This window comes from Podarcis pityusensis (assembly GCF_964106645.2).
Source record: "Podarcis pityusensis genome assembly, chromosome: 6".
NCBI lineage: Eukaryota > Metazoa > Chordata > Lepidosauria > Squamata > Lacertidae > Podarcis > Podarcis pityusensis.
The window spans coordinates 80,137,934-80,163,078 of NC_138030.1; the positions used below are offsets into that span (position 1 = coordinate 80,137,934).

At 39.1% G+C, this 25,145-nt stretch overlaps 1 protein-coding gene across 2 annotated transcripts in view; it reads left to right on the top strand.

Annotated features, from left to right (window-relative positions):
* The window catches only part of EEIG2 (EEIG family member 2), a 30,281-nt gene extending 5,236 nt beyond the window's left edge, over positions 1 to 25,045 (top strand). Inside the window, exons 2-11 of one of the 2 annotated variants that reach the window (XM_081009706.1) lie at positions 8,354 to 8,474; positions 9,511 to 9,540; positions 9,832 to 9,948; positions 10,699 to 10,745; positions 15,769 to 15,875; positions 18,447 to 18,542; positions 20,328 to 20,514; positions 20,621 to 20,748; positions 21,126 to 21,195; positions 22,492 to 25,045. In XM_081009706.1, the coding sequence (XP_080865832.1) occupies positions 8,354 to 8,474; positions 9,511 to 9,540; positions 9,832 to 9,948; positions 10,699 to 10,745; positions 15,769 to 15,875; positions 18,447 to 18,542; positions 20,328 to 20,514; positions 20,621 to 20,748; positions 21,126 to 21,195; positions 22,492 to 22,534 (946 nt within the window). In that variant the 3' untranslated portion in view covers positions 22,535 to 25,045. The remainder of the gene's footprint in view (positions 1 to 8,353; positions 8,475 to 9,510; positions 9,541 to 9,831; positions 9,949 to 10,698; positions 10,746 to 15,768; positions 15,876 to 18,446; positions 18,543 to 20,327; positions 20,515 to 20,620; positions 20,749 to 21,125; positions 21,196 to 22,491) is intronic. The other variant, XM_081009705.1, reaches the window with a different exon arrangement.
* The last annotated feature ends 100 nt before the right edge of the window (positions 25,046 to 25,145 follow it).

Sequence of the window (25,145 nt, forward strand, 5' to 3'; positions counted from 1 at the left end):
AAGCTGTCAGCCCGTAGTATTCTGCAGTGCCATCATACTATTAAATTTTATGATTTAGCCGCAGCGTAGCAGTACATGTTTCCTGGCAAACTAAATCTTAAACAAAATCACAGCACTATGTTGTGTGCTAATTAATTGGAATCAGACTCTTCCCAGCTTATTTCAAATGTGCTATGTAGCTATAAATTAAATTGTACATGGCAGGATTGGAAAAATCCATTATTTTGCCATTCTTACAGTGTAATCAGTGGAGGAGTTCCTGCTAAGTTCAATGTTACTTACTCCCCATTAAATGTCTTCTAATTGTGAGTATAAGTTTAAGAGGTAGTCTGTAATGAGAGTTTGCGAGAAGAAATGAGAAGTAAACATTACCTTTTCCCCAGATGTAATGCTAAGGACCAAGTTGAGAAAATGAATCTGTAACGTTTGTGCTGTATGGCTTTGGGTGTATGCGGTGTTGCAGCCCTAATCTCAGGGTGTATTAAGGTGAACCTGAAATCCCTTCTATCTCAAAATAGGCCTGTGTGTGTATGTGCACACATTTAATCCCCCTTAATTTTGGAGGGATGGACATTCATGCAGTTCTTCTCTTTTCTGTGTATATAGGAGTATTTAAAAATATTCTTTTTTGGCGGAGCATTCCTTCCCCCCCACCCCAACACTATGTACATGAGATGCAGCATACTTTATAAATATATAGTTCCATTTAGAACCGCAACACATTTTTTATTGTATAAGTATGAAGTTTCATGCTATTTCCTGTGTTAGAGGCACATTTTACTGGCAAATGACTTTGATTCGTTTAGTGTGGCAGAGGAAATCCAGCTGTGGGGACTTGGCAGAATTCCCCCTGACCATATGCAACAAAACTGCGGCCTCAGTTCTTTTTGCAGGATACTGGTGCATTAATGAAGCAGAATGAGATGCTGAGTGCCAGCATACAAAAATTATGTAGCAGTTTCTGTGTTGGCGGGATATAAATGCTAAGAAGTGTTTGTAAATCCCTAATATCAAATAATGTTTATGTGCTGAACTTCCTTTTTAGTATGACCTGTACTGATAAGCTCCAGACATTGACACTGGGTTCTTGTTTATAACAGGCTTGACAATTATTCGCTTTTAATTCTGTAGTTGTGAAAATACATTTGGCATTCCACTCTGTAATGAAATTGGATCATTTTCATTCTCCAGTTCGATACATTCAAAGTCCTTCCTTCTATACAGGCAGCGTTTTTTTATGTGCGTCCGATATGTGCGCGACCGTGCACTTCATGCCGAACCCAGAAGTGACCCAAAAATGTCACAAAAAGGGGACAGAACAGGGTAGGGCAGCCTTACATGGGCCCCGTCAACGCGGGGGGGGGGGGGCGTTCCGGAATGTAAGTGCCATGCAAACCGGTCTCTGCCTGTATTTTAACAGTTCTCTGAATGAGTTACTTCATCAATAACAAATGACAATTTTTCACACACTACTGATTGAAGCACTTAGAACTCCCTTAGTTTTAAAGACAGCTGCCTTTGCAATCTCCCACATTGAGCTGAATCAGTTGAACAGCCTATTTATTTACTTTTGAATTACCTCAGCCAAGAAGGTTTATACGATGACTATTTCTAATTGTCTTTTCCTCTAGTTGACCACAAGTGTTGTTGGGACACTGCATATTCTAGCTTAATGTTTTATTAGATTTATTTACTTATTTTCTGCTTCTTATGTTTGTGAGAAATACATGGGTCACCGCATATTGTGCATGGTGGAAAATGGTGTGTCAAGTGGACTGGGTTGCCTGTGACAGAATCATGTTTTTGTTTTATAAAGGGTTTAGCATTCCTAGTCGTAGGAATAAAATAAAAAGCCACAGGCCCCATCTGCAGACTTGCAGTCTAAGAATAAAATTAAGACACATTAGGCAGGGAGGGAAAATAAAGGGGAATTTGAAATAAATCAAGGTGAACAGATGTGTTTTAAGGAGGCACTTGAAAGTTAGTGCAGAGGAAGAAAATATATTGGCAGATGGAATGGTATTTCTGAGAGAAGAAGCTGCATGGAGATAAAGAAAATATTATTAGGTTAAACAAGAAGTTTGGTACCAGTGGAGAAGGGTTTAGGGAAGCATATGTAGAAAGAGGGCTCTATCATATGCAGAATCAAATGTAGATGGCTAAAGAAGAGAGCTAACTTCAGTGAAATACAGGAAATATTGCACTACAGCAATCCCAGACTAACAAGATAAAGTATGAGGCCATTTTACCTGTATTTCTCTTCTGGTTTTTGTTTTATGATGTACAGTTCCGGTGGAAATCTGATATGAGTAAGAGCAGTATAAGAATATAAAGTAGCAAACCAGATTGCGTTCAGTGGGACTTGCTTGAGCAAATGGTGCACAGCATATGTACAGGGGTTTTTGATATAAAAAAAGGAAAAAACTGTTGTTAAACATAGTGGACGTTATTTCCAAGTAAATATTCATAGGAACAAGACTGGAAATAAACTGCATCCAAGTAAACAAGATAACCGCACAGTTCTAAACTAGCACAAATAATGAAGCTGACTCATCCAATTACAGAGTCTCAATCAAATACAAAATCCAGTAGTAGGAAAGCCACACTGTTTGTAAAACAAAGCAGAAGGTTTCAGCCATTCCAGCAAGGGTACTAAAAGCAGTGCAGAACTGAACATATGCAAACTTAACTATTTCTTCTTCACTGCCCGAATTCCCACTGAAAACAAGCTATAAGCTTTACACTACAAAGGACAGCCTCTGGAATAGGCCTGTTTGCCTTGGGCAGTTTATATTTACACCAGGTGACTAGGCAAATTGTGCAAATTGTGATTTGCAAATTTAGGAAGTTGGCAACACTGTTTGCTTCTACTGTTTTGTTTAGAATATTTCTAGCAAAATGTTTGAACTTACATGTGCTGTAAATCAGAATCTCAGTGTGCACGTTTGTGTGGAATCTGTGCGTTAATTATAATTCATTATAAAGTTATCTTCCCCCATTCTCTAAACTTACATTCTGGAGCCTAGCTTAAATTTTAAAAAAGTTTACAGAAAAGGTGAATATATCAAATAACTAAAGTCAAGCCTATGCCAACCCACTGTCCAAACCATCAGCCACATACAGTTGCCTGCTAGGGGGATGATAAGCTACCTGATTTTATAGCCTGCCACATGATTGCAAAAATAGGAATGGCCAATTCCCTAGGAAATCACAGCAATATATCGCCAATGGGCAGCCTTTGCAAGAGTCCATAACTTCACTAGCCATTGGCAAGCACGTATTTTACCAGGTGAGGGCTTAGAAACAGGGAAAGTTCCTGCTTTTCTCCTAAGCCTGGAGACTAGTGAAGGCTCCTTGCATGTACACTGAACCTTGGAGATTTGAAAAGCTACAATACGTTTTACTGGTTTGAAAGCACTTTCAAGGCATTGGGCTCTGAATGCTTCCAAATAGGAATTTCTTCTTTCTTAATGCAGTAGTCGGGCATTTTTTAAAAAAACAACGCTACTCATAGTACAGTGGTGCCCTGCAAGACGAATGCCTCGCAAGACAAAAAACTCGCTAGACGAAAGGGTTTTGTGTTTTTTGAGTCGTTCCGCAAGACGAATTTCCCTATGGGCTTGCTTTGCAAGACGAAACGTCTTGCGAGTTCTTGTGAGTTTGTTTCCTTTTTCTTAAAGCCGCTAAGCCGTTAATAGCCGCTAAGCTGCTAATAGCTGCTAAGCCGCTAATAGCCGTGCTTCGCAAGACGAAAAAACCGCAAGACGAAGAGACTCGCGGAACGGATTAATTTTGTCTTGCGAGGCACCACTGTACATGACCAAATTACTCCCTAAGGCTCATATGAAGTTGACTCACAGTGGAACATTTTCATCAACTTGTTCTGCAGCACAGTTGCCAAGTAGACTGTCATCTCTGTTCACTTTCCATGGTAACCAATCAATGTGTGAAATATTTTTGGGTGGGGTGGGGGAGATTTTTAGAAAATCCTACAATGTTAAACTTCTGACTACAGTGGACCCTCGGGTTACGTACCTCTCTGGATACGTAATCTTCAGGTTGCGAAAGCGGCAAACCCGGAAGTATTTTTCCAGGTTTCGCCACTCACGCATGTGCAGAAGCGCTCTATCACGCCATGCGCAGAAGTGGCACCTCTGGTTACGGATTTTTCGGGATGCGCAAGGACCCCCAGAACGAATTAAATTTGTATCCAGAGGGTCCACTGTACTTAGTTGCATGCAGTGTTCTATTTGCTATCTTTCTCTGACTGCTTTTTAGCTGTAGGTAAATATTAAATTGTTTGTGAAATTACTGTAGTACCACATTTGTTTTTATTTAAGAATTTATAGACAGATTTTCAGTTGGGACAAATTCTCAAAGCAGTGAAACAACTCAGTTTGTATTTGGTGAACTTTTTTCTGTCTCAGGAAGACAGAATGTAGACTGGAATTTCATTAGCGGAATGCAATGGGATGTTTAAGTGCCTTGGTTAAATACATAGTCTTGCAGGTATTAAAGCTTGCCTTGAAAGTTTTAGCCTAGTGCAGAGATTTTCAACCTTTTTGAGTCCACAGCTCCCTTGACCAACTACCTTTTTTTGGTGGCACCCCTGTTGGGCTCAGGAGCCCAGTTATGTCATGCCTTGTCTGCAGAGCTGGCAGCCTCTCACCCTTTTTCAAACACCCTCCTTTGTGGAGTGTTCCCACAGTCTCCTCTCCTGTCTCCATGGGAGTCCTCTGGGCATCCGCTCTTGCCATCCCTGGTCTCTGAGCTGCTGCCGCCCCCGCCCCCGGCACCAAAGAAAGGTGCCTCCTCACACTGCTCCACAGGGGCCTGGGAAGAGGATACCCCCCAGTCTTAGTAGCCCAAAGGAGACTAGTCAAAGGTGAATGTGAGGCCAGCACCTTACCTTGGGAGGCAGCAGGCGCTGCTGGGTCTGCATGGGGAAATGCTCTCCTTCAGCACCGGGCATTCAGCTCCCAAGCAGGCCTTGCACACAGCAAGCAGAAGAAAGCCTAGTGCAGCACCTGCCTACCTGCCCAGCCTCACAGTTGCCTGTCCATTCCCAACAGCAAGGGCTGGCTGGCTGGCTGGGCTCCCTCACCCACTTGCTTACTCTGATGCTACCTTCGCTCCTGGCAGCCAGCACCCCCTGGCCAGCCCCAGAGGTACCATTTGCCTGTGGAGCTTGTAGCCAGGGCTGCTGCAACAAACAGCTGTGCAAGGCTTTGGGAGGCAGGCATGAGAGCGCATCAGAGGAGAGAGGGAGAGAAAGAGGGACAGAGGCCAGTGTTGCCCACGGCACCCCTGACCATTATTCAAGGCACCCCAGGGTGCCATGGCACACTGGTTGAAAACCATTGGCCTAGTGCTTTTGTTTGGATATGTCTTTTAGCTGATTGTGAGGAAAACCTGGTGTTCTGTTTCAGTTTTCAACTGAGCAGCAGATACAATGCTAAAATGATTGTGAGAATTATACGTTAAAGATATAGAGAACATGGGTAATAGCCAGCATTAGTCATACTTAGAGGCCCTTTGAAATCAACAGAAAAGTTACTTGGGTCCATAATTAAAAGTCCGGTACTCTGCAGCATCTTAAGACTAGGTCTGCTTTTTTTGTGTTTTTTTTCCATTATAAGTTTCCCATTTACATGTGTGTAGCATTGAATATAAGCCAACATATTTTTCTTGCAATAGAAATATTTGCTCTAGGATAGAGTAACCCAAGCCAGTTCTTTCAACTTCTGTCAGGAATCTATGGCATACAGTACTGTCAAAGGTGGGTGGCAGGGTCAGGTAAGTAATAACTCACAAGATGCCAATAAAGTTAACTCTTTATTCAAATAAACAGCATAATGAGCCCAGCAACTCTTCCCAGTAGATCTTGCCTCAGTGAGGCAGTTTCGAGGACTGAAGGTCCTCGTCTTTCCACTCCTTCTTAAGACTACTCCTCTCCCATTTCCTTCCCAAGCAATCTGAGGCTCATTCACCTTGTCTGTCTTTGCTTCACCCTCTTCATACCTCTGCGGGTTCTGGGAGACCAGGGAGGAGGGGAGCTGGTCACAGGAAGGGGGGGGCTCCCTGGCTTCATCAGCAGCCTTCGTCATCTCTGTCTCTTGGCCCCCCTCCTTTCTAGCCTCCACTTCTTCCTCTGGTTCTGGACTTCTGTGACAGCCTCTTCCTGCTCACTAAACTGTTACCTCTTCAGCTTCCAACAACTCCACCTCGTAGCCTGCTCCGCCTTCTCCCTCTGACCATCATCATCCCACCACAAATCCCCTGGCTCTGACCATTTTTCCCTTGGGGGTTCCCTAGCTGGTGCCTCCCGCTATTCCTCTGCATCCAGCCAGTCCACGGCATTGTTCCTTCCTTTCTTCAGACTGCAAAGTAAATTTCAAATAGAGCCTACAGAATAACACCTTTCTGGCACACAAGGGAGAAATGTGCTCAGGAGGTTTTGCAGGGTAAAAGAATTCACCACAGCATTCTGTGCACACACAAAGCTCTGCATTTTTTTCTTAACCTCAATACTAGCTGTCACATTTGTTAACTGAAGATTCTGAAATTGTGGCTTGTTATAACCTAGATTTCAGCAGCCTCATTATATCAGTTTGTTAGTGACTGACTGCCAAGCCCAGAGATCTTTTTATTTTGAGGCATTCTCCCCCACCCCTTTTTCTAAACTGTCGTGACTTTCCTCCAATACTTTATCTGGACATCGTCATTTCTCAGTCTCTGTCTGAACTCCATAGAGGAAGGTCATGAGCTTGGTTGTGGGGATGAATCAATATATTGTTATGGGTGGATGCACTTGTGCATTATTTTGTTGTATGTGGTTACTCACAAACTTCAGTCAGAATTATTTATTCAGCATTTCGAAAAGGGTGTCAGGAATCCAAAAAGATCAAATAACAGTAAATTAAAGTTGCATACATTACCTGTGGTTCTGTCATTATTTCTAGAGCAAACCTAGCAGTGATTTCATAACTTGGGATTTAAATCACTGCCTGATTTAAACATGATGCTGGGCTTATAAGAAAAACATACGGTAGTCATGCAACATTCCATACTGAAACCAGTCCCTCAACTGCTATGTACACAGTGTTAGCACACCAGTGATGAAGCCATAGATTTCTGAAATACTAACTCTGGGTATTCAGGCACAGCAATCAAGTCCTGTGGGCACAAATTCTTATATTACTGTATTTGTATTGTGTGTAAATAGGGACCCAAAGAGGATTAATTTCTCAGTTTGGAATACAGAGAATAAGCAAAAGATAAGAGATTGTCTACCCCAAAATGACATGGGTGATTAATCTGAGAGTACATGTTATTGAGTCTATGAAGGTCTTTGAGAACAATTTTGAGAGGTTCATCTTAATAATGCCTATTTTTGGTGGCAAATCAAATCTAAATAAGTTCTGTTTTCAAGATTTGATATGTAAGCTGGGAGGAATCAAGACATGAAAGCGAAGAGGGTAATGCAAAATCTTCCATTGTAGTTATTCATACCTTAACATTGTTAAGTGTGAATTTATTTATAAAAATAATTACCATACCTTTTAGCTCCACACAGGTCCCCAAATATGGTTCATAGTCATAAAATCAAAGTACAATACAATACAGCAGAATAAGAACTAAAAGCCATTGTTTGGGGAAAACATATAATAGCAGAGGAGACCAGAAAACAACCCAAAAGTTTGACAAAGGGCCAACCATTTCTTATAGTCTAGTTGCTACAGTTGAGTAAGATGTCATGCTGGTTCATTTGTGAGGGAGCCATGAGTATAAATTGGTTTTGTTATCCTGTAATGCTTAACCATGGTTTAGTGCTACGTGCATGAACAGAAAGGAGACACCATGCACCCTGGGTTCCTGCCCTCCCCTTCCCATGTTTTCTTCCTGTGCACCTGGGAGGACTTCAGTATGGAGTTAAGTTGCACATTCTATAAAACCTAACTGGTTCTTGTGTATGAAACCATGATTGTGGTTTAAAACAACTTCTGTTAAGTTTCATAACAGTCAGCTTCAACCCATGGGTTATGAAGATGGTTTGCTAAACTAAGCAGAGTTTGTTTTTAAACCATTTCCCTGGTCCATACATAATGAGAAACCTGGTTTTGTCAAAACTAAAATTAAGTCCTGCCACAGAGCAAAAAGGAGGACACATTTGCCAACTTCTACTTTTAATTATGGAGTTCTATGACTACTCTCATTTTACATACCCATGAAAAAGAGGGTGTGTCCTGGAAAAAGAGCACATATGGCAACCCTACCTCTTTAGAAAACGTTCAGTTTTTCTTGTCAATGTTCAATATTTTCCTTTTTTCTTCTTCTTTTTTTTTATTCACAGGGAAGTGGTGCAGGCAAACTGTGTCCATTGGAAAAAGAGGTTCTTATTTATGTGTAAAATGAGTGCAAGTGCCACTACAGGGGTCTTGGACCCCTGCATCTGCAGAGTGTCTGTTCGGAAGGTAAAAATGACCATTCTCTTCTTCTGATATTTGCATTTTAGTTTATGCTGAGGCCATGTGCCTCTAAATAAGTGGCAACTTAACGCTGTTTACTTATTGTGCATCCAGACTCTAATTATATTATTTCTATTGACTTCACCAAATATAATTAACAAAATTCTCTGTAAATATCACGCTGCCAAAAACACTGAATAATCAAAGATGAGAAGCAACTATTAATTTGTCTTACTTATTTAGTAATATTTTTATATTGCTTAGCATTAACAAGTAATAATAATAATAATAAATTTTATTTATATCCCGCCCTCCCCAGCCGAAGCCGGGCTCAGGGCGGCTAACAACAATCAAATAATCAAACAATCAAATAATTCAACATTCTAAAAACATTTCATTATAAAAATTAATTAAAACCAAATTAATGGCAACCGTTAAGCAAAATTCTGTGCAAGTTGCCAGAGGAGGGAGTCAGGCTGCGCCCTGACCAAAGGCCTGGTGGAACAACTCTGTCTTTCTAATCGCAGAGCAGTTTAGAAATGTTTTTTCTATAAAAAAAATAGAAACAAAGGTATATAAAAAGAAACACTATAGATATCAATAACTAGGGCAATTGGGTCAGTGCTAATGATCAGAGACAGCCTGCGTAAACAGGCACCCAACAGTCAATGGCTCCCAGAGGGAATGTGCAACTACAGAGATAGCCTGCTTTCGTACTCACACTAGATGACATTCCACTGGTCACAGCACCATCAGCAAAGTCTTCTCTGATTATCTTGATCTACTGTGCCTGTAAAGAAGAAGAGCTATACAGCTTAATTACCTTTGATTAGTATTCATAGCATTGATAATATTGTAGGCGCTAAAGTGTGTTTTTTCCTGACTTAGGGAAACCCATTACAACTTATAAAACTTCCTCAGTATTCAATAGTATTGCTTGCTGTGTGTTAAATGTTTATGTCACATGCTGTGTGTTAGCTCTTTGACATTTTTCATCAGAAAATAGTGATTACTAAACCATAACCATTGGTTATTCTTGCAGGAATTAAAAGGTGGGAAGGCCTATGCAAAGGTAAAGACACAACCATATCAATACAATACTTCCTCTCCTTTAACTTACACATATGTAATTTTAATTTAAAGAACTGTGCAGATTTATAGTTCCTGTCCTTAAGGATACTGGATGTTGCAAATACTGTTTAAAAGGAATAGTTGTGTAGCAGTAAGAAAACTGTGTCCTGCTTTTCCTTTTGTCATTTTATGAGAAACTTCTTCTTTCTTAAAGTACAAATGCTTTGATGCCTAAACTGTTTGTTTCCCTGGATGGTTCTGTAATTGCTGACTTTTCATCTTTTGTCACTAGCTGGGTTTTGCAGACCTCAACTTGGCAGAGTTTGCTGGATCAGGAAATACCACTCGTCGCTGTTTACTGGAAGGTTATGATACCAAAAACACAAGGCAGGATAATTCAATTCTCAAAGTAATTGTGTGTGTTTTTTCTCTGTTTTTCATTGTTTTTAGAATAGTATTTTACCTTAATGTTAAATGGGAAAGCAAAGGATAGCATTCAATTACCAAAGCTGTAACTTTTTTTGAAACATTGACACGATACCTGGTAAGAAATCAAGCAATTAGGTTGTCGTAATACAGTACTCCGGTAGAAGTTTGGAAATTGATGTTCAAGTACAATGCAGTTCAAATCCAGTGGAGGAAAATAATTAAATGTGTTTTATGTAAATAAGATAAACTAACCAAATTAGAGAATTAATTTTCAAGGTAGCTTTTTAGTTTGCCCAATATTAGGGAGAATTTGCTAGTTTTGCTATCAGTCATGGCTTGTAATATAGTCATCCAGGAAAAGGTAAAAACTTCCTTACTGCTGAACCTTGCCAAATAAATTTGTTATGGAAGTGTAATATTTGCTTGTTGCAATTATTTTCCTTCTGAAATGGCTAGTTGTAATATAAATTATAGGATTGCTTTTATGGACAGCATGTTTGCCCATTCTGTCTTTTAAAAAGCTGTCTTCTGTCAGACTAACTATAATTATTAACTTCCATGAATATTTTTAGTTGGCAGATAGCTTTACTGTTAATTGTGCCATTCATCTTCACAGTAACCATGTGAGTTAAGCCACTCACATATAAGATATATGACACGAATTTTCCCATTTCATGCTTTTTGGTATTTGAATCTGATTTTATTTTTGTTTGTTTTTCCTAACTTACAGGTCTTGATCAGCATGCAGCTAATGTCTGGAGACCCATGCTTCAAAACGTAAGTTTACATATGACATAGCAGGTGAAATTGTAGTTATTGTTAATAATTAGCTTTTGGAATGCTTGAATAAATTGTACAAATCATACTCTGAAAAAGAGTTGTTAACCAAGTTGTAAAGGTTATTGGGTATCAGCAGTCCTTGGTGCCTACTTCAATAATCTTTGATATAGCTCATCACTTTCCATGCAGTTGTGCTGTTCACCCATTTGCAGGGCAGGGGAGTTAGTCTATTTGGGCAATAATAGATAATGCTATATGGTTTTTTATAAATCAAGAAGTCTTGTATTAATCCATGTATGCAAGGGGCAGAAGGAATGTACAGGTGCAGAGTAAATTATCAATGCAAAAAAAATGGATTGGAAATACAGTATTTGATCAGTGTACACTGTGTATTGTGTACACTAAGCCCACAGCTTGCATGCATTTAGCTTGTGCACATTCAGCTTTACGCACATGGAAAATAAATAAATAAAATAAACAGGGGCAGGCGTCCGGGGAGAAAGACTTTGACATTCGCATCCACCATTGCACCCAATATGTTTTGACTATATGTGATTTTGGCTTTAGACCAGTCCCTGGAATGTAAACCCTGCATAAATTATGGGCCTTCTGTACACACTTTGTGAGGGAGGGGGGTTTGGTTATACCCTTTCTTCTTGCTAGCCTGTCTTCATGGAAGAACACATTAGGCTATGGAGAGTTAAATGGAATCAGGATTGGTTTAGCATGTCTATAGAATTTGAACAAAAATGTTGGAATTTGCACAGGTCTTTCACATTCAGGATTCTGAATCACAGCAGTTGTCTCAAAACTCCAGTCCCTGTCCCCATCCCTGGGACAAAAAAAAAAGCAGTTTTAATAGTGTACAAATTCTTGAGTACAAATTAGGTGAATTCTAATCTCTGGAAAGTGTAGATGGTGTTAAATACTTCTTGAAATAAAGTGAGACTCTTAAAGTGAGCCTCAGCAAAACAAATGCATGCCTAGAAATAAGGATATAAAACAAAGTGCATGGGATTAAAGATGCTGTAATTTTTACTGTTGGTCTTCAGCTTCAGGAGTGTTAAAGGGCCCTGTGTCTGCGCATGCCTATTCCAGCAGACTATTTACGTGTACTGCACCAAAAGGAAAAATGTGGTTAGGATGGATTTCTAGACTAATGAGGTATTTTGCGATGAGTCATGCAGCTTGGTGAGTGGTCTAATTGTAGCAATGCAGCTGGGAAGCTTTTATTTCCATCAGCCATGCTGCAAAAGTTAAATGTAGGCAGTGGGTTGTTGTTTTTTTAAAAAAGGGTGTTGTAGTACAGCATAAATTCTTAATCATAAGTGAGGCTCTTTTTTAAAAAATGCTTCTCTTGTGAGTTGGTGTTTCTGGGCAAGATAAATTTAAACGAGAATGTATTGGTGCTAGAGTATTATAAACAGATGTCACTTTTGCCTCAAGCAGAAGTAGTGCTCAGAATACAATTTTTTGCGGCCTAAATTCTGTTAGTCCCCAGAAAGCTATGAAGAACAATGAAAAGCTCAGAGCTTGTTGGGAGGTCTGTAAAATAAATTTTGTGGAAATGTTGTTGAGTTGTTGTAAAGTAAGATCAGGTGTAAGCTTGTTTCCCACAAGACATGGGGCAACCCTTGGCTTGATGGCCACATTTGCAAACATGTATTTGCAGTGGTTCTGCTTTTTTAGGCAAATACTTTTAAAATACCTTAGATGTCCCACTTGGAGTAAATCCATTGAAATAAACATTGAGATAGCTGCATTGAGTTTTTGTCGACAATACAAAACTTTCAAATAAATGGTTTTTTTTCTACAAAAATAGTGGAATACAGTGGTACCTCGGGTTAAGTACTTAATTCGTTCCGGAAGTCCATTCTTAACCTGAAATTGTTCTTAACCTGAAGCACCACTTTAACTAATGGAGCCTCCTGCTGCTGCCACGCTGCCGGAGCACAATTTCTGTTCTCATCCTGAAGCAAAGTTCTTAACCCAAGATACTATTTATGGGTTAGCGGAGTCTGTAACCTGAAGCGTATGTAATCCGAGGTACCACTGTAACAACAAGTTGAAGAATTATATTAATGTCATTATTGAGTGCACACCCAATCCTAAACAGTTGGGCTGTTACTTATAGCATTATTTGACCCTCTATGCTATGTGATGCTATAGTGGTGAACTAATTTGTAAGCTCTCACTTTAAGAGCTTCTGTGTCACTGCATCATTCCTGTGTTAAGCGTATTATTCAGTTAACTACTTAATTTTAAACCACTACTTCTCATTTAGAATGCAAATAATCCCATTAAAAATTGAAATCTTAGTTTAGTTCAGCTTGAAAGGCATCTTGTATGGATAGCCAGTTTAGTGAGTAACTGTTTGCTGAAGCTTTCTAGATTGCACACTCCTTTATTTAATTTGGGTCAGATTTATTAGCTTGTCTACAACCATCACTGGGACTGAATGTTATCTGTGTTACCTTATGACAGAGATTCCTTTGAGGCCACTAAAAGCTATCCTATTATTTTAAAATAGAATTAACATTTTGATTTTGCACTGGAACACAATGTGCTGAGGTGAGCACTTATTTTCCAATAGCATCTTCATTCCATCATGATTGATGAACTGTATAATAACTGAGTACACAATAGTTCCTTGATAAAGAATTGCTGGAACTCATATCACTAAAATCTTGAGTTTAATGGTTAACTTTATGTTAGCAAAGGGCTAGTTTCCAGGCCAGTCTCTTTAGTTCTTCTGCAAACATTACTATAAAGTTTCTGCTGGGTGACATTCTTTTACTACTGCTCTGGCAAGCAAATGTGCTCGTCCCCCAAAAGCAGGGATTACCAACCTTTTTGTGCCAGGGGACACATTTCGAATTTTGAGAGTGTGTCTTGGGTACCCGTCACAAAAGGGATGCTCTGGGGATATGGCATAAGACAAAACGGATGCCACATCTAAATGAGCAGATAAAGAAACAGAACCACAATTGGGGAGGGGGACACCTAGATCGGTCACTGCTACACTTTCTCATTACACCTCTCCTTTGTTCAGAAAGGACAAGAGAGTGGTTATGCAATCTTGGCATCCAATAAAAATGTGTGGGCATGTTTAAGAGCACATGTCCAGTGTAGGAGAAGCTGAGTCAGTGCAACCAGGAACTGATCAGGAACAGCAAACGATTCCTTGTGCATTGTGATTTTTTTGAGAGGACTTTTAATACTGAGACCATTGGCACCATAGAAAGTATGGTGGGCACACTGAAAGGCATCTACTTGGAAATCAGCAAGGGCTGGAGGACACTGCTAAGCCCCGATTCACTGGCAGACATGGTGACATTAATGGAAACACAGGGTTGTTGTTGGGGCTCAAACCTACTGTGCTACCCCCTTTTGCACTAGGTGCCAAGATCCTTTGGCCTTTTCCTCCCTCACATTTTTTAAATTTGCATATAGGGATGCTAGACATTCTACAAAGGAAGACTCTAGCCATACATCTTCATTTACTCAGTGACTTAAATTTGCATCTATATATTAAAATTAGCACATGCCAATTAGTGTTATTGGGTCCGTGCCTGACAGTGACCCTGAGGAAAGGCCTCTTTAATCTCATCTTTGTGGATGAACAATAGTGTAGGCTTTGGTAGAGCTCTTCTTCAACAGTTTACTAGTATATGGGAATCTATGGAGGGACTTCTTTAGGACCTATTAGGGACTTAACAGTTCATTGCCTGCACCTGAATTTGCTGAAATTGTGGTGTAGAGATGGTGGCGTTGGGATCCAAGGCTTTGCCCAGGGACAGCTAGGAGGACCTTGGGGCTGCATTTGCCCCTTGGAACTGAGCAAGAGATGAGAACCAGACACATTGCTCCCCACATTGATACCCACAAATTGCCTGATGCTAGCTTACTATTTTAAAAAAATCTTGCTTTTATAGAAGGCGTTTCATATTTTCAAGACTGCTGGGCAATTTTGCTCAGTTCTTAAAAATTAAAAGAACTGTTTTCCAAGTACGCCATACATTTTAGACAATCCAGATGGCGGTTCTTTCTGATGTTAATTTACCCAGTCAGAAAAACATTTTGTAGAATGATTAAAATCGGTTTCTCTGTTTTATGAGGGTGCCTGAGAGCATACATCAAGCACTACAGCTGCACAACCCTATTTTAATAGCACATGTGGTCTTGCAGAGCCCCATTGAAACAAATGAGAGACACATCAGCAGTGTTTTGAACAATATAGTGGTTTATCAAGAGTCTGATAAACCTATTTTTGCTGCATGCATGCAAGTACCGTAGGTGGCTGGGGGGGTGTTGTTAGGCTTCTGGCATGCCACAATAGATGAGTAGTGGGCTGCATGTGACTTGGTGGGTTTACCCTTTGTGTAGTCTGGGAATACATTTATTTAACTTGATGGGTCACACCTTGTTCAGTCCTGGAATAATGCCATATGTTTATTTGAAAGGCTTACTGTTTTCTTTAAATCTGCCTTATACACTGTTCAGGACATTGCTGTTTTATTTGGTTTGCAACAATTCTGTTACCTTGCATGGCTATGTTTGGTGTTACAGAGTGAGGCATAGCATGCACAAAACACTCACTGCTTTAGATTTTTATGATAGTAGAAAACAATAGGAAGTGCTGGGTTGACATATTACATAAGGAGAAGGCAAATATAAATCTTCTATTTATTGAAATTAGTATTGAACTCAATACAAGCCATGAAACAGCTGTAAAAACATCACTTATAAGACGCTGAACTACTAACTGCTATAGCCACTGTTCTGCAAATCCTGCTTTTTTCCAAGATGCTAAATAAAAAGGTTTTTTAGAGAGATGAAATCTACAAATTAAGATATTTGGGTCTTCCTGGCACTGAAAAAGATAATATTGTATAATTCTGGGAGGAAATGTTATGAATTTGTTGGATTTTGTTTGCAGTATATGTGAAATGCATATTTGTTTCCCTTAGGCACAGGGGATAGGACCAGTTTTAATTTCAGTCTGTTTGTTTCATTTCAGGCCCCCATCCACAGCAATGTCTATAGCAATTGCTGGAGAACCAGAATCCCTAAATGAAGACAGAAAAGGAGCAGAGAATACAAAATCATCACATCTAACTATATCAGGTAGGGAGCAATGCTATGGTAGAAGCCTGGGGAAAATAAAAAAGAATAATTTCATTTAGATAAGTGGCAATGCCACTTAATGCAGGCATCTCTTGGTATTAGAATATAAGTTGAAAACTGCACTTTGGCATAATTGTTTTCATACGGAGTCTATCTACAAAAAACCTGCTCAGGTATAACTAAGAGGTGTACCTCAGGGATACTATGCACATTTAGGAAAAGCATTGCATCATTTCTGAGAGCTCCTAGTGTGGTACATGATTGAATTCTCCACAATTTGAAAACCTTGTCTACAGAGAGCTAACTTGTTTGGGGTTTGATTCCTCCTCCCTGCAGCACCAGTTGTGCAGATTGTTCTTAATATGGGGCAGTATTCAAACATGCAGTACCCCACTGCACTCTTGACTGTTTGAACACTTACAATTCCAGCTTGATTACCAAGATCACTGTAGGAACTTTACTGGTTGTTCCTAGAGTTGGTGAAGTTTATCTGATGTCCACAAGACAGAGCCTTCAGTGTCAGTATCATTGGCCCAATACTATGAAATACTTTTCAAACAGAGATTTAATAGGTGCCTTCTGTAATAAATTTAAATATTTGCTGAATTTTTTATGCTGCTAGGCTTATGAAGACAATTAAGAAAAAAAGCTTTCTGCAGTAGGTAGCCAGCAAACTGTGGCTTTTAGTTTCTATGTGGTTTTATTGTATAGATAATTGCTGTAAACCACTTTGATTTTTAAAAATGAAATTACAGTATACAAGTGTGTTGTTTTTTTAGTAGGGGTTGTGCTGTGCTCCTACTCACTCCACTCACCAACACACACACACACACACACACCCGCACGATTCATGTTGAAGACGACACATGGTAGCAGAAGTGAAATATTTTATTGTGGGAAGATTGCCTCACACATGAGGCTGCTATGGAATGGAGGGGGGGGGGAGTTTAAAACAGCTTATTTTTCCCTTGCACTGTCTCTTCCTTCTCATTGTACTCGAACAACTGCAGAAGTTTGAGTAAAGCAGGGATGGAGAAGCACTGGGGAGTTTGTTTTTTAAACTAGTGTAAAACAAGGAGAAATAACAGAGATGGGTACAACACAGAAACTAACATCAGAAAGCTAACACAACAGAACCTTTCCCTACTCACTTCTTGCTGTACTCAAACCTTGTTTTAAACAACCGCTCCCCAACCCAGTGTCAGCACCTGCTCACTCTACTCAAATCTATGTCATTGTTTAAAATTGCCACTATTTCATCGCAGTATTTTTCCATCCCTGCTTTATTCAAACCTCTGCTGTTGTTTGAAGCAGCCACTCTCTCCCTGTCAGTGCCCCAACCTTCTCTCTCGCATGCCATGACCACTGGTGTTGTGCTGTCTGTCTTCTCTTTTGCTCCCATACACCAACCTGACTTCTTACAAGTCTGAATTTGTGACTTACTTATTTATTGCATTTATGTCCCAGGTAGAATACACTGTTCTCTCCTTCCTTATTTAATCCCCACAATAACTCTTTGAGGCAGGTTAGGCTGAGAGACAGTGTCTGGCCCAAAGTCACCCAGTGAGTTTTATGGCAGAGTGTGGATTTGAAGCCTGGTCTGTCAGGTCCCATTCCAGCACTCTAACCACTACACCACACTGGCTCTCATTGTGATGTGGCGCAACAAATCCTCCAATTGGGGTTGCACAATGACCACCTTACAGTTTTTCTGTATATAGGAAGGAAGAAGTAGAATTGTACAATCTCAGGAGAAACAGTATTATATGCTTTTTCTGCGTATGTAGATCAGTTCTTCATTATTAGAAATTACCAATCTCAAGTTTGGTGTTGGCTTTTTAAAAAAAAATACAGGGACATATAAATGACCCACACATGGCTGAAAATCCATTAGATCAGGGTGTCTTACTCTCTGGCCATTCTGAAATATGGCAGCATCTGATGCGAAGTTCAAATCTTAGCGGTAAGAAGAGGTTCTTCCCTGATCTTAGTTCTGTGGTGCTTAGTGCTAAGGTTGGAGAGAACAGATTTCCCACCTGACTTCATATGACTTTAGGGTGACTGCCAAGTTAGAATGCTTTGCCCAAAATGACCTTGATGGGATTCAAATTCAGAGATCTGGCAAGCCTCATTAAGACCAGGAATGGAGGCTTCCCACTGCTGCATTAGATAATGTTATGGGTGCAAAATATAGCCCCTTCCTAGCCATTTGTGTTGTGCTGATAAAAAGGGATGTGGCTAATCTCTCTTCACCCAATCAAGGAACTAGCAGAAATTACCCCTCTATCACTATATAGCCCATGTCTCCTACATAAAAACTCTCTAATCTTTCTCCATTTCAGCTCTTGACCATTTAAAAAAATTATATCAGGAAAACAAAGTAGTCAAAACTACACAAATGATTTGAAAACCTGGTGCAATAATTTCATCTGCATGTTACTTCCTTGATATAATGAGAATTACCCGCTGAAGAAAGTGTATGCTTTAAGCAAGTCTATCACTACTCAATGTGGACGATTAATCTGAGGAAGTAATTTGGCAGCAGTGTTGCTTGATCTTCATTTTTTGCAGATCTCGCAACCAAGAGCATGTCTCTCCCAGATGAACTTGGAGCATGTGGGCATTCTAGAACCTCCAGCTATGCAAGTCAACAGTCAAAAGTTTCAGGTAGGAGGTTTCTTGATGTGCACTATTAATTACTTAAGTAGATTTAGCAAAAAAAACCCACAACCCTGTGAGATTAATTTCCTGCTTTTTTATAAGCTGTGATGGATTTACAGACAATATAAGTAAAAATAGGAAAACAATTTTAACAGCAAAGGCTTTTATGTGGAAGCCATTTTAAAAGCATACCCTTGACATGAATTACAAAAATGGTCAAAGGGGTAGGCATTACTTTAAAAAATGCTACTCCTGTGTTTTAACTGCGTTGTCAAATTAAACGGCTAACACTTTCTACTGAACTTCCGTTATAGGAAAAGCTTTATTTCCAAGGGACATGGGAAGCTGTTTTATACTGACCGAGTCAAACCATTCGTCCACCTAGCTCAGTATTGTCTCTACTGACTGACTAACAGCTATCCACCAGGGTTTCAGACAAGGTACATTCCCAGATCACAGGGGTTGATCTTGGGACCTCCTGCATGCAAACCAGAAGCTCTAACACTGAGCTACGGCCCTTTCCTTAAAGGGGAATTCAAATATGTCAGGCTGCTGTTTAAAATACCAGGAGCAATGCCAATTAAAAGGAAATGTCAGTGACTAATTTGTAACTAGAGTGGCAAAGCCGAAGTGAAGGAAGACAAACTTGCGTTTCTTTAGTGAAATGCAAGCACTTAAAGCAAATTATTATGCTTGTTGAAGGTTAGCCACCACTGTTGAGTCATCAGGAAGCCCCAAAGATGTCCCCGGGGCATTGTGACTTTTGAGGAGCTACACATGATGCACAGAAAAGTCAGTCAGAGTGAATTGGGGAAGAGATTAGTCAGAGTAGTCAAAGAGACTGTTTTAAAAATGTTACGCTATGAACCACCCTGAGACCTGTGGATATAGGGCGGTATACAACAACAACAACAATAATAATAATAAATAATACATAAATAAATAAATAACCAAATTGCCGTTTTAATTATTTCTTTGAGCCCCTTCCCTGGAAGAAGTATATTAAGCAGAGAGTTAGCCATACAGGACAAGAAAGGAGCAAGTTTTCCCTTCATAATCTTAACCAATATATGTTCCATGGGGACCCCCAAGGGCTTTTGGCCTATCCTCAGTCCCCCAATAGTCTTTCCCCTGGATATCTGTAGAAAACAAGCCTCAGCTTGTTAACTAGCTGTCCTAAGTGGTAATGAACCTAGATTGCAATGCCAGTGTCTTGGTGCAAGGAATGACTTCCAGATTCACAGCAGAGCTCTGAGGAAGAATTTTCTTCTGTCCCCTTTGCCTTAGAATAGGTAAAAGCTGCAATCTGATTGCCTCTCATTCTATTAAGTCCCTTTCTCCCCCTGTCCTAAACTTAGATTCAATTGTCTCATTTATATATTTAACCCAGTAATCTGGCCCAATCTGAACACTTGTGTACTTAACTGTGATAACCATACAGTCTTCCCCTGCCTCCATTTTTCTCCTTTCTTCGTTGTGCCTATTTCTAGATTAGAATTGCCTTGGGAACACAGACCTAACTCCTTATTCTTTGTAAAATGTCATGTTCATAGATGGTCATGTGCATCTCATTGTTTAATTATTATTTTTAAGTTATTTGATACTGTGTCTGCCTCTTTGATGTACTGTATTTGAAGTAAAATTATTTTCTGATTCTCTCACTAACCAAATGATTTCCAAATATTTGACACGAGTGTCATATTCAAGGTAGAAGTGGAAACCAAAATCCTGCAATTCAGCGAAGTATAAGCCTTGGCATCAAAATAGTAGTTCTGAATCATTCTCTTCTAGGGTATAGCACCTGCCACTCCAGATCATCCAGTTTCTCTGATCTCTGTCATAAGAGAAATACTTCTGTGGGAAGCACATCAACTGGTATAGGTAGTATTCTGGAGCCATGCGAAGAAGCTGAAACCAAAAGCACTGAAGATAATTTGGAAGTGCCCGTGAAAGACACAACCTCAGAAAAATTCATCAGGTACAAGACTTGCAAAATACTTTTTCCAGTTTGCTCAGGTACTTCTGCAGAAATATTTTAGAATTGCACAGTGATCTAAATGTTATATACAATAAATATTTCATAGGCACCCAGTGAAACAGGATTCTGTGGAATCACAGCTAAAAAGGGTTGATGCCACCAGAGTGGATGCAGACGATATTGTTGAAAAAATATTGCAGAGTCAAGACTTCAGTTTGGACTCAAGTGCAGAAGGTTTGTAAAGCACAGGGGGTGGGATGGGGGGAAACCTGATTAAATTATTGGCTCCAAATTTCCTCATTCCTCAGTGGGCCTGTATTCCAAATGAGTTAGGTCCAAAGTGATCCTACCATGAGCAGAGAAGGCAACTCTGCTCACAGAAGGGAGGAAGGATCTGCAACTTCTGCTGACTCCTTTTTCTACTTGCAGTCTCCCACATCATTCCCAAGGGTTTCTGAATCCTGGGACTGGGGTTTTCATGGGTGCAGAAAGTTGCACCGCAAAGGAAAGGGGCAGGAAAGGTCCATTCCACAAATGGAGCTCTACAAGCTTATTCTTAGATCCAAGTCAAGTGTGATAACATTGCATGTTATGAAATTTGACTTTTTCAGAGGAAGGGCTAAGACTTTTTGTAGGCCCTGGAGGGAGCACTGCTTTTGGAAGTCATCACTTACCCAATAGGTATGTATACCAATTCTACTTATCTTCCCTACATACTACACAATAAGTAACAAAGACCACATCTGAGCAATTCTAAAATTTGGAAACATGCTCCAGAAATCATCTGGACATATCCTTTTGGTTTTGTTTGTATGTAATTTGAAAATTGAACTGCTCTTTCATGACACCTGACTACCACAGGCTTGTAATACTCACTGACCACCAGTAGAATTTTGAAATGCAACTTGATCATTAATGTTAATATATTTATAAAACATTTTAAACACCGTGCTGAGATCTGAAAAGCAACACAGTCCGTGTCCACAAGCTTACAGTCTAATGCACAAGATATAAAAGGGGGAAAGGGAGGGAACAGGAAAATTAGGAGTGAGGCTGATGATTGAGATGAATTCCTCATTTGATGTGAAAAGCAATGATAACATTCCATGACAACAGAATTATTTGTCCTGCTTGCCACTGTCATCAAGGCTTTCGGCAGACTTCTTCAGTTACTTGAATGCAAGGATTTATTTTAAAGGTACTGAGTGTCTATGACTCGCAGTGTCTTCAGTGCGCCTTTTGCTAGAAAAAAGGGTCTGCTGCTGTTTAAACAGTGTTCTAAAGAGGAAATTATATTTTTTTCCAACACTGGATTGAATTGTTGATGATAGTTTATTAATATATCTTTAATATTTAGTGGTTGTAATCTGATTTCAGTGTTACATATGGTGTCTGTGATTATCAATAGCTTACATGTGCATCAAAGCCTTGGCGCAGACCACAGCATAGTTTTTGGTTGGGAATCATGGAAAAATTGGATTGGATCCAGAATGTTGCTTGAATTTCAGTCCCTTGAAATCAGTGTTGAAGTTTAGTCGTGACCTAATGTGTTCCACAGAGTTCAGTGGAGTTTAAGTAAAACTAACTGAAGAATCCAACTTCCCAGTGTTCAAGCATGTGTAATTAAACCATTGATTCTATTTTGTGGGTATTTGTTTCAAATTAGGTAACATACTGGGCATAGAACTAGATGTTACAAGAGATACTCAAGTCTTCTCGGTCAAAAACAAATCAAGCTTTCTCTCATATAATATCTAAAAAAACTAAAATGTGTGATGTGGTAACATTGAGCCTTGACTTTTCTCTTCCCTTTCATTAGCTACCACTCACTTGGCCAAGAACATCACACATTGCAGAGACACGTAGGCTGCTGTGTTTTGAAAGCAGCAATTAGCTCTTGTAATAAATATCAAGTTTCCTCCTGTTCAAGAGTGTAAAATTCTGTTCCAGTATTTTCTACTGCCTTTAATTTTTCAGGGTTGGATCTGGAGCATATGAGCAAGTGGTGATTAAACGCTAGAGGAACTGGACTACAGTGGCAGAATTCTAGGAACTCCAGAACTTGCTTATTTCCCAATACTATTGAAGATGGGTGCTTCCAAAACGCAAGTTTCCATTGACCCGAGTTGTCGGATTGGGTTGCTCATACTGAAAGTGCCCTCTTCTGTTATCTACCTGTGGTATAAGGGCGAATTTTTCTTCTTTGAGTACTTTGCCAGCCATTGTGAATGTGTTGGTAGATTTGTTACATTGTTCTGTGTGTCAATCAAAGCACCTTTTTTGAAGATAGGACAAATGGTATCGGATTTGACTTTAATATGGTGAAATCAATTGTCGGTATGTAGAAATGCATTCAGTGATGTTCTCTAATTGCAACCTGGCTGCTGTTGCTTTTTAATCCCTTAAAAAGTCAAACACATCTATTTCAGTCCTTTTCTGGGAGTGAGAATCTTGCCTCTCGAGTATTGACTTAATTGTTCCTGTCTAACTAGAATTGCTACAAAATAGGAACAGCTGCTTCTGCTTCAAGGAAGTGAGCCAGTCAGCTGTGCTTTGAAAGAAATAGGATTAAATACTGCTACAAATGTGTGCAACTTTAAGGCTAAGTCACATGTGAGAACTAGTTTATTACTTAAAATGAGTGACTAGCTTTGACAAAATTAAATCTGTATGGTATTACATAGTCCTCACTGCTGACAAGATTTGAACCCTTAGTACAACTTTATAGTATTCAAAGATAATTCTTGCTGACATTTGGTGTGTACTGAAAAACAAAAGTACTACATCATAGGTGACTTCATTGAATAATAACCAGTAATGAAAAGTTTAGAGCATACAGTAGTATGTTGTTTAGCTCATACAATATTAAATCAAACCGTTTAACACTTAAAAGAGTGCCTTGTTCCTGAGGAAAAAGGAGGTCGGAACGATTTCTTATAAAGCTTTAAGAACAACCATTAAACAGCTAACATAACTGCTATATGCTTAAGCTGTCACGAAAAGCACTTTATATAATTTTCTTCACCCCATCTGAAACCAGTCTTGTATTTTAATTAGAATTGCTAACTCAGGCCCAGTGTAAATGAGGCATGGATATGAGCAAATAACTTACCTCTGTACTTGCTCCATTTAAAAGGTATTTGCCCTGTTCTACCTGATACACACATTGGTGTTTGCAACTGCCACACATGTGGTATAGTACAGTGCAGTGCTGGTCATACAGAATGTCTACATAGCTTGTTTTAAGTCATCTCATTTTAGTCCATTTCATTCAGCTGTTGTTAAGACAGAACTCATTGATTTCAGTGGAACTTGTGCAGATAAATAGTTCCTGGTACATATAAATTTGAACAAATGAAACATGTAATGTGCCTATGCAACAGTTTTGACAAAGCATTTTCTGACAACATAAACAGCCCATTTTATTTTTGTAAAGTTTTTTTAGGGATTTGGAGTGAAGGCTGCCAACAATTCAGAAACATATTGACAGTTAGTTAGTTAGTAGTGGACTTCAGATGTCAAAAAAAGTTAGTCACTAGAATTAATCAGTATCTTCAAAACAACTTTGAGTAAGCTAATGAGAGTTACTTGACCTGTGCAGAACACTGATGTTCATATGAATTCCCTAGAGTTGGTCAGTGTTTGTTATCTTTCTCAAGAAACAATGAAAGATTTAAGTTCTTAGCTAAATGAAGGAATTTTGTATCTTGGAGATATGTCGCAACTCATTCTTATTATTTAAATCATATGTGTGAATTGTTAAAATGAGAACCATTTCTTCTGTATTATGGTACCTGGAAGTAACTTGTCACTGCTTCATAAAACATTTTATTTAGCCTGAATTGTTCTAATTGAGTTCAAGTAAATATTTAATTTTTTAAGCTGCTTTGAAAATAATGCAAAGAGAATACACAACAAAACTTACTTTGAAACATACAGTGATCTAGATAAAATTGAGTTTGCTCTTAGTGTGTTTAAGTAAGTCACTAAAATAGTGTGCAAATATGTTGAAAAAATGCTAGTTCTAAAAAGTGTTGGTCCTAAAAGATGAGTGATTTGGAGAGAACAAATTGGCATAAGGGAGAAAGAACACAAGGGATAAAGAAACTAAGGTCACTAACTACAAAGGAACTATCATGTTCAACGTTCAATAAACTTTATGTATTGCTTGCTTACTCAAATGCAATGTTGGTCACTCCTAGTGTAAATACCTGCATTCCCTGACTTAATACACCTTACACAAAGGCAATTTCTCTTGTACCCATCACACTGGTAATTTTTTTGAATTCCATATGATAGTTCCATTAAACAGCTATTATGCACTTTAGTCAACTGAGCCATGTTAATGAAGTGATTCCATTTGTGTCCCCAAGACATGGGAAATGAACTTCATATTCATATATGGCATTCATTTTGTGTAAACTGTACAGTGATACCCAAAATTAACATTTTTTAGTAAAGTCTGATTTTTTTACCATAAAATACTTGATGTAAAGTGGTCTTACAAACTCAATAAAAGTTTTGTCTTCAACCTGCATTTTATGTGCTGTTTTTCTGAACAGAGAATCAAAACAACAAATGCAAAGGGTGTTTGCAATAGTACTGTAACTAATTTCACTTTATTAAATTAA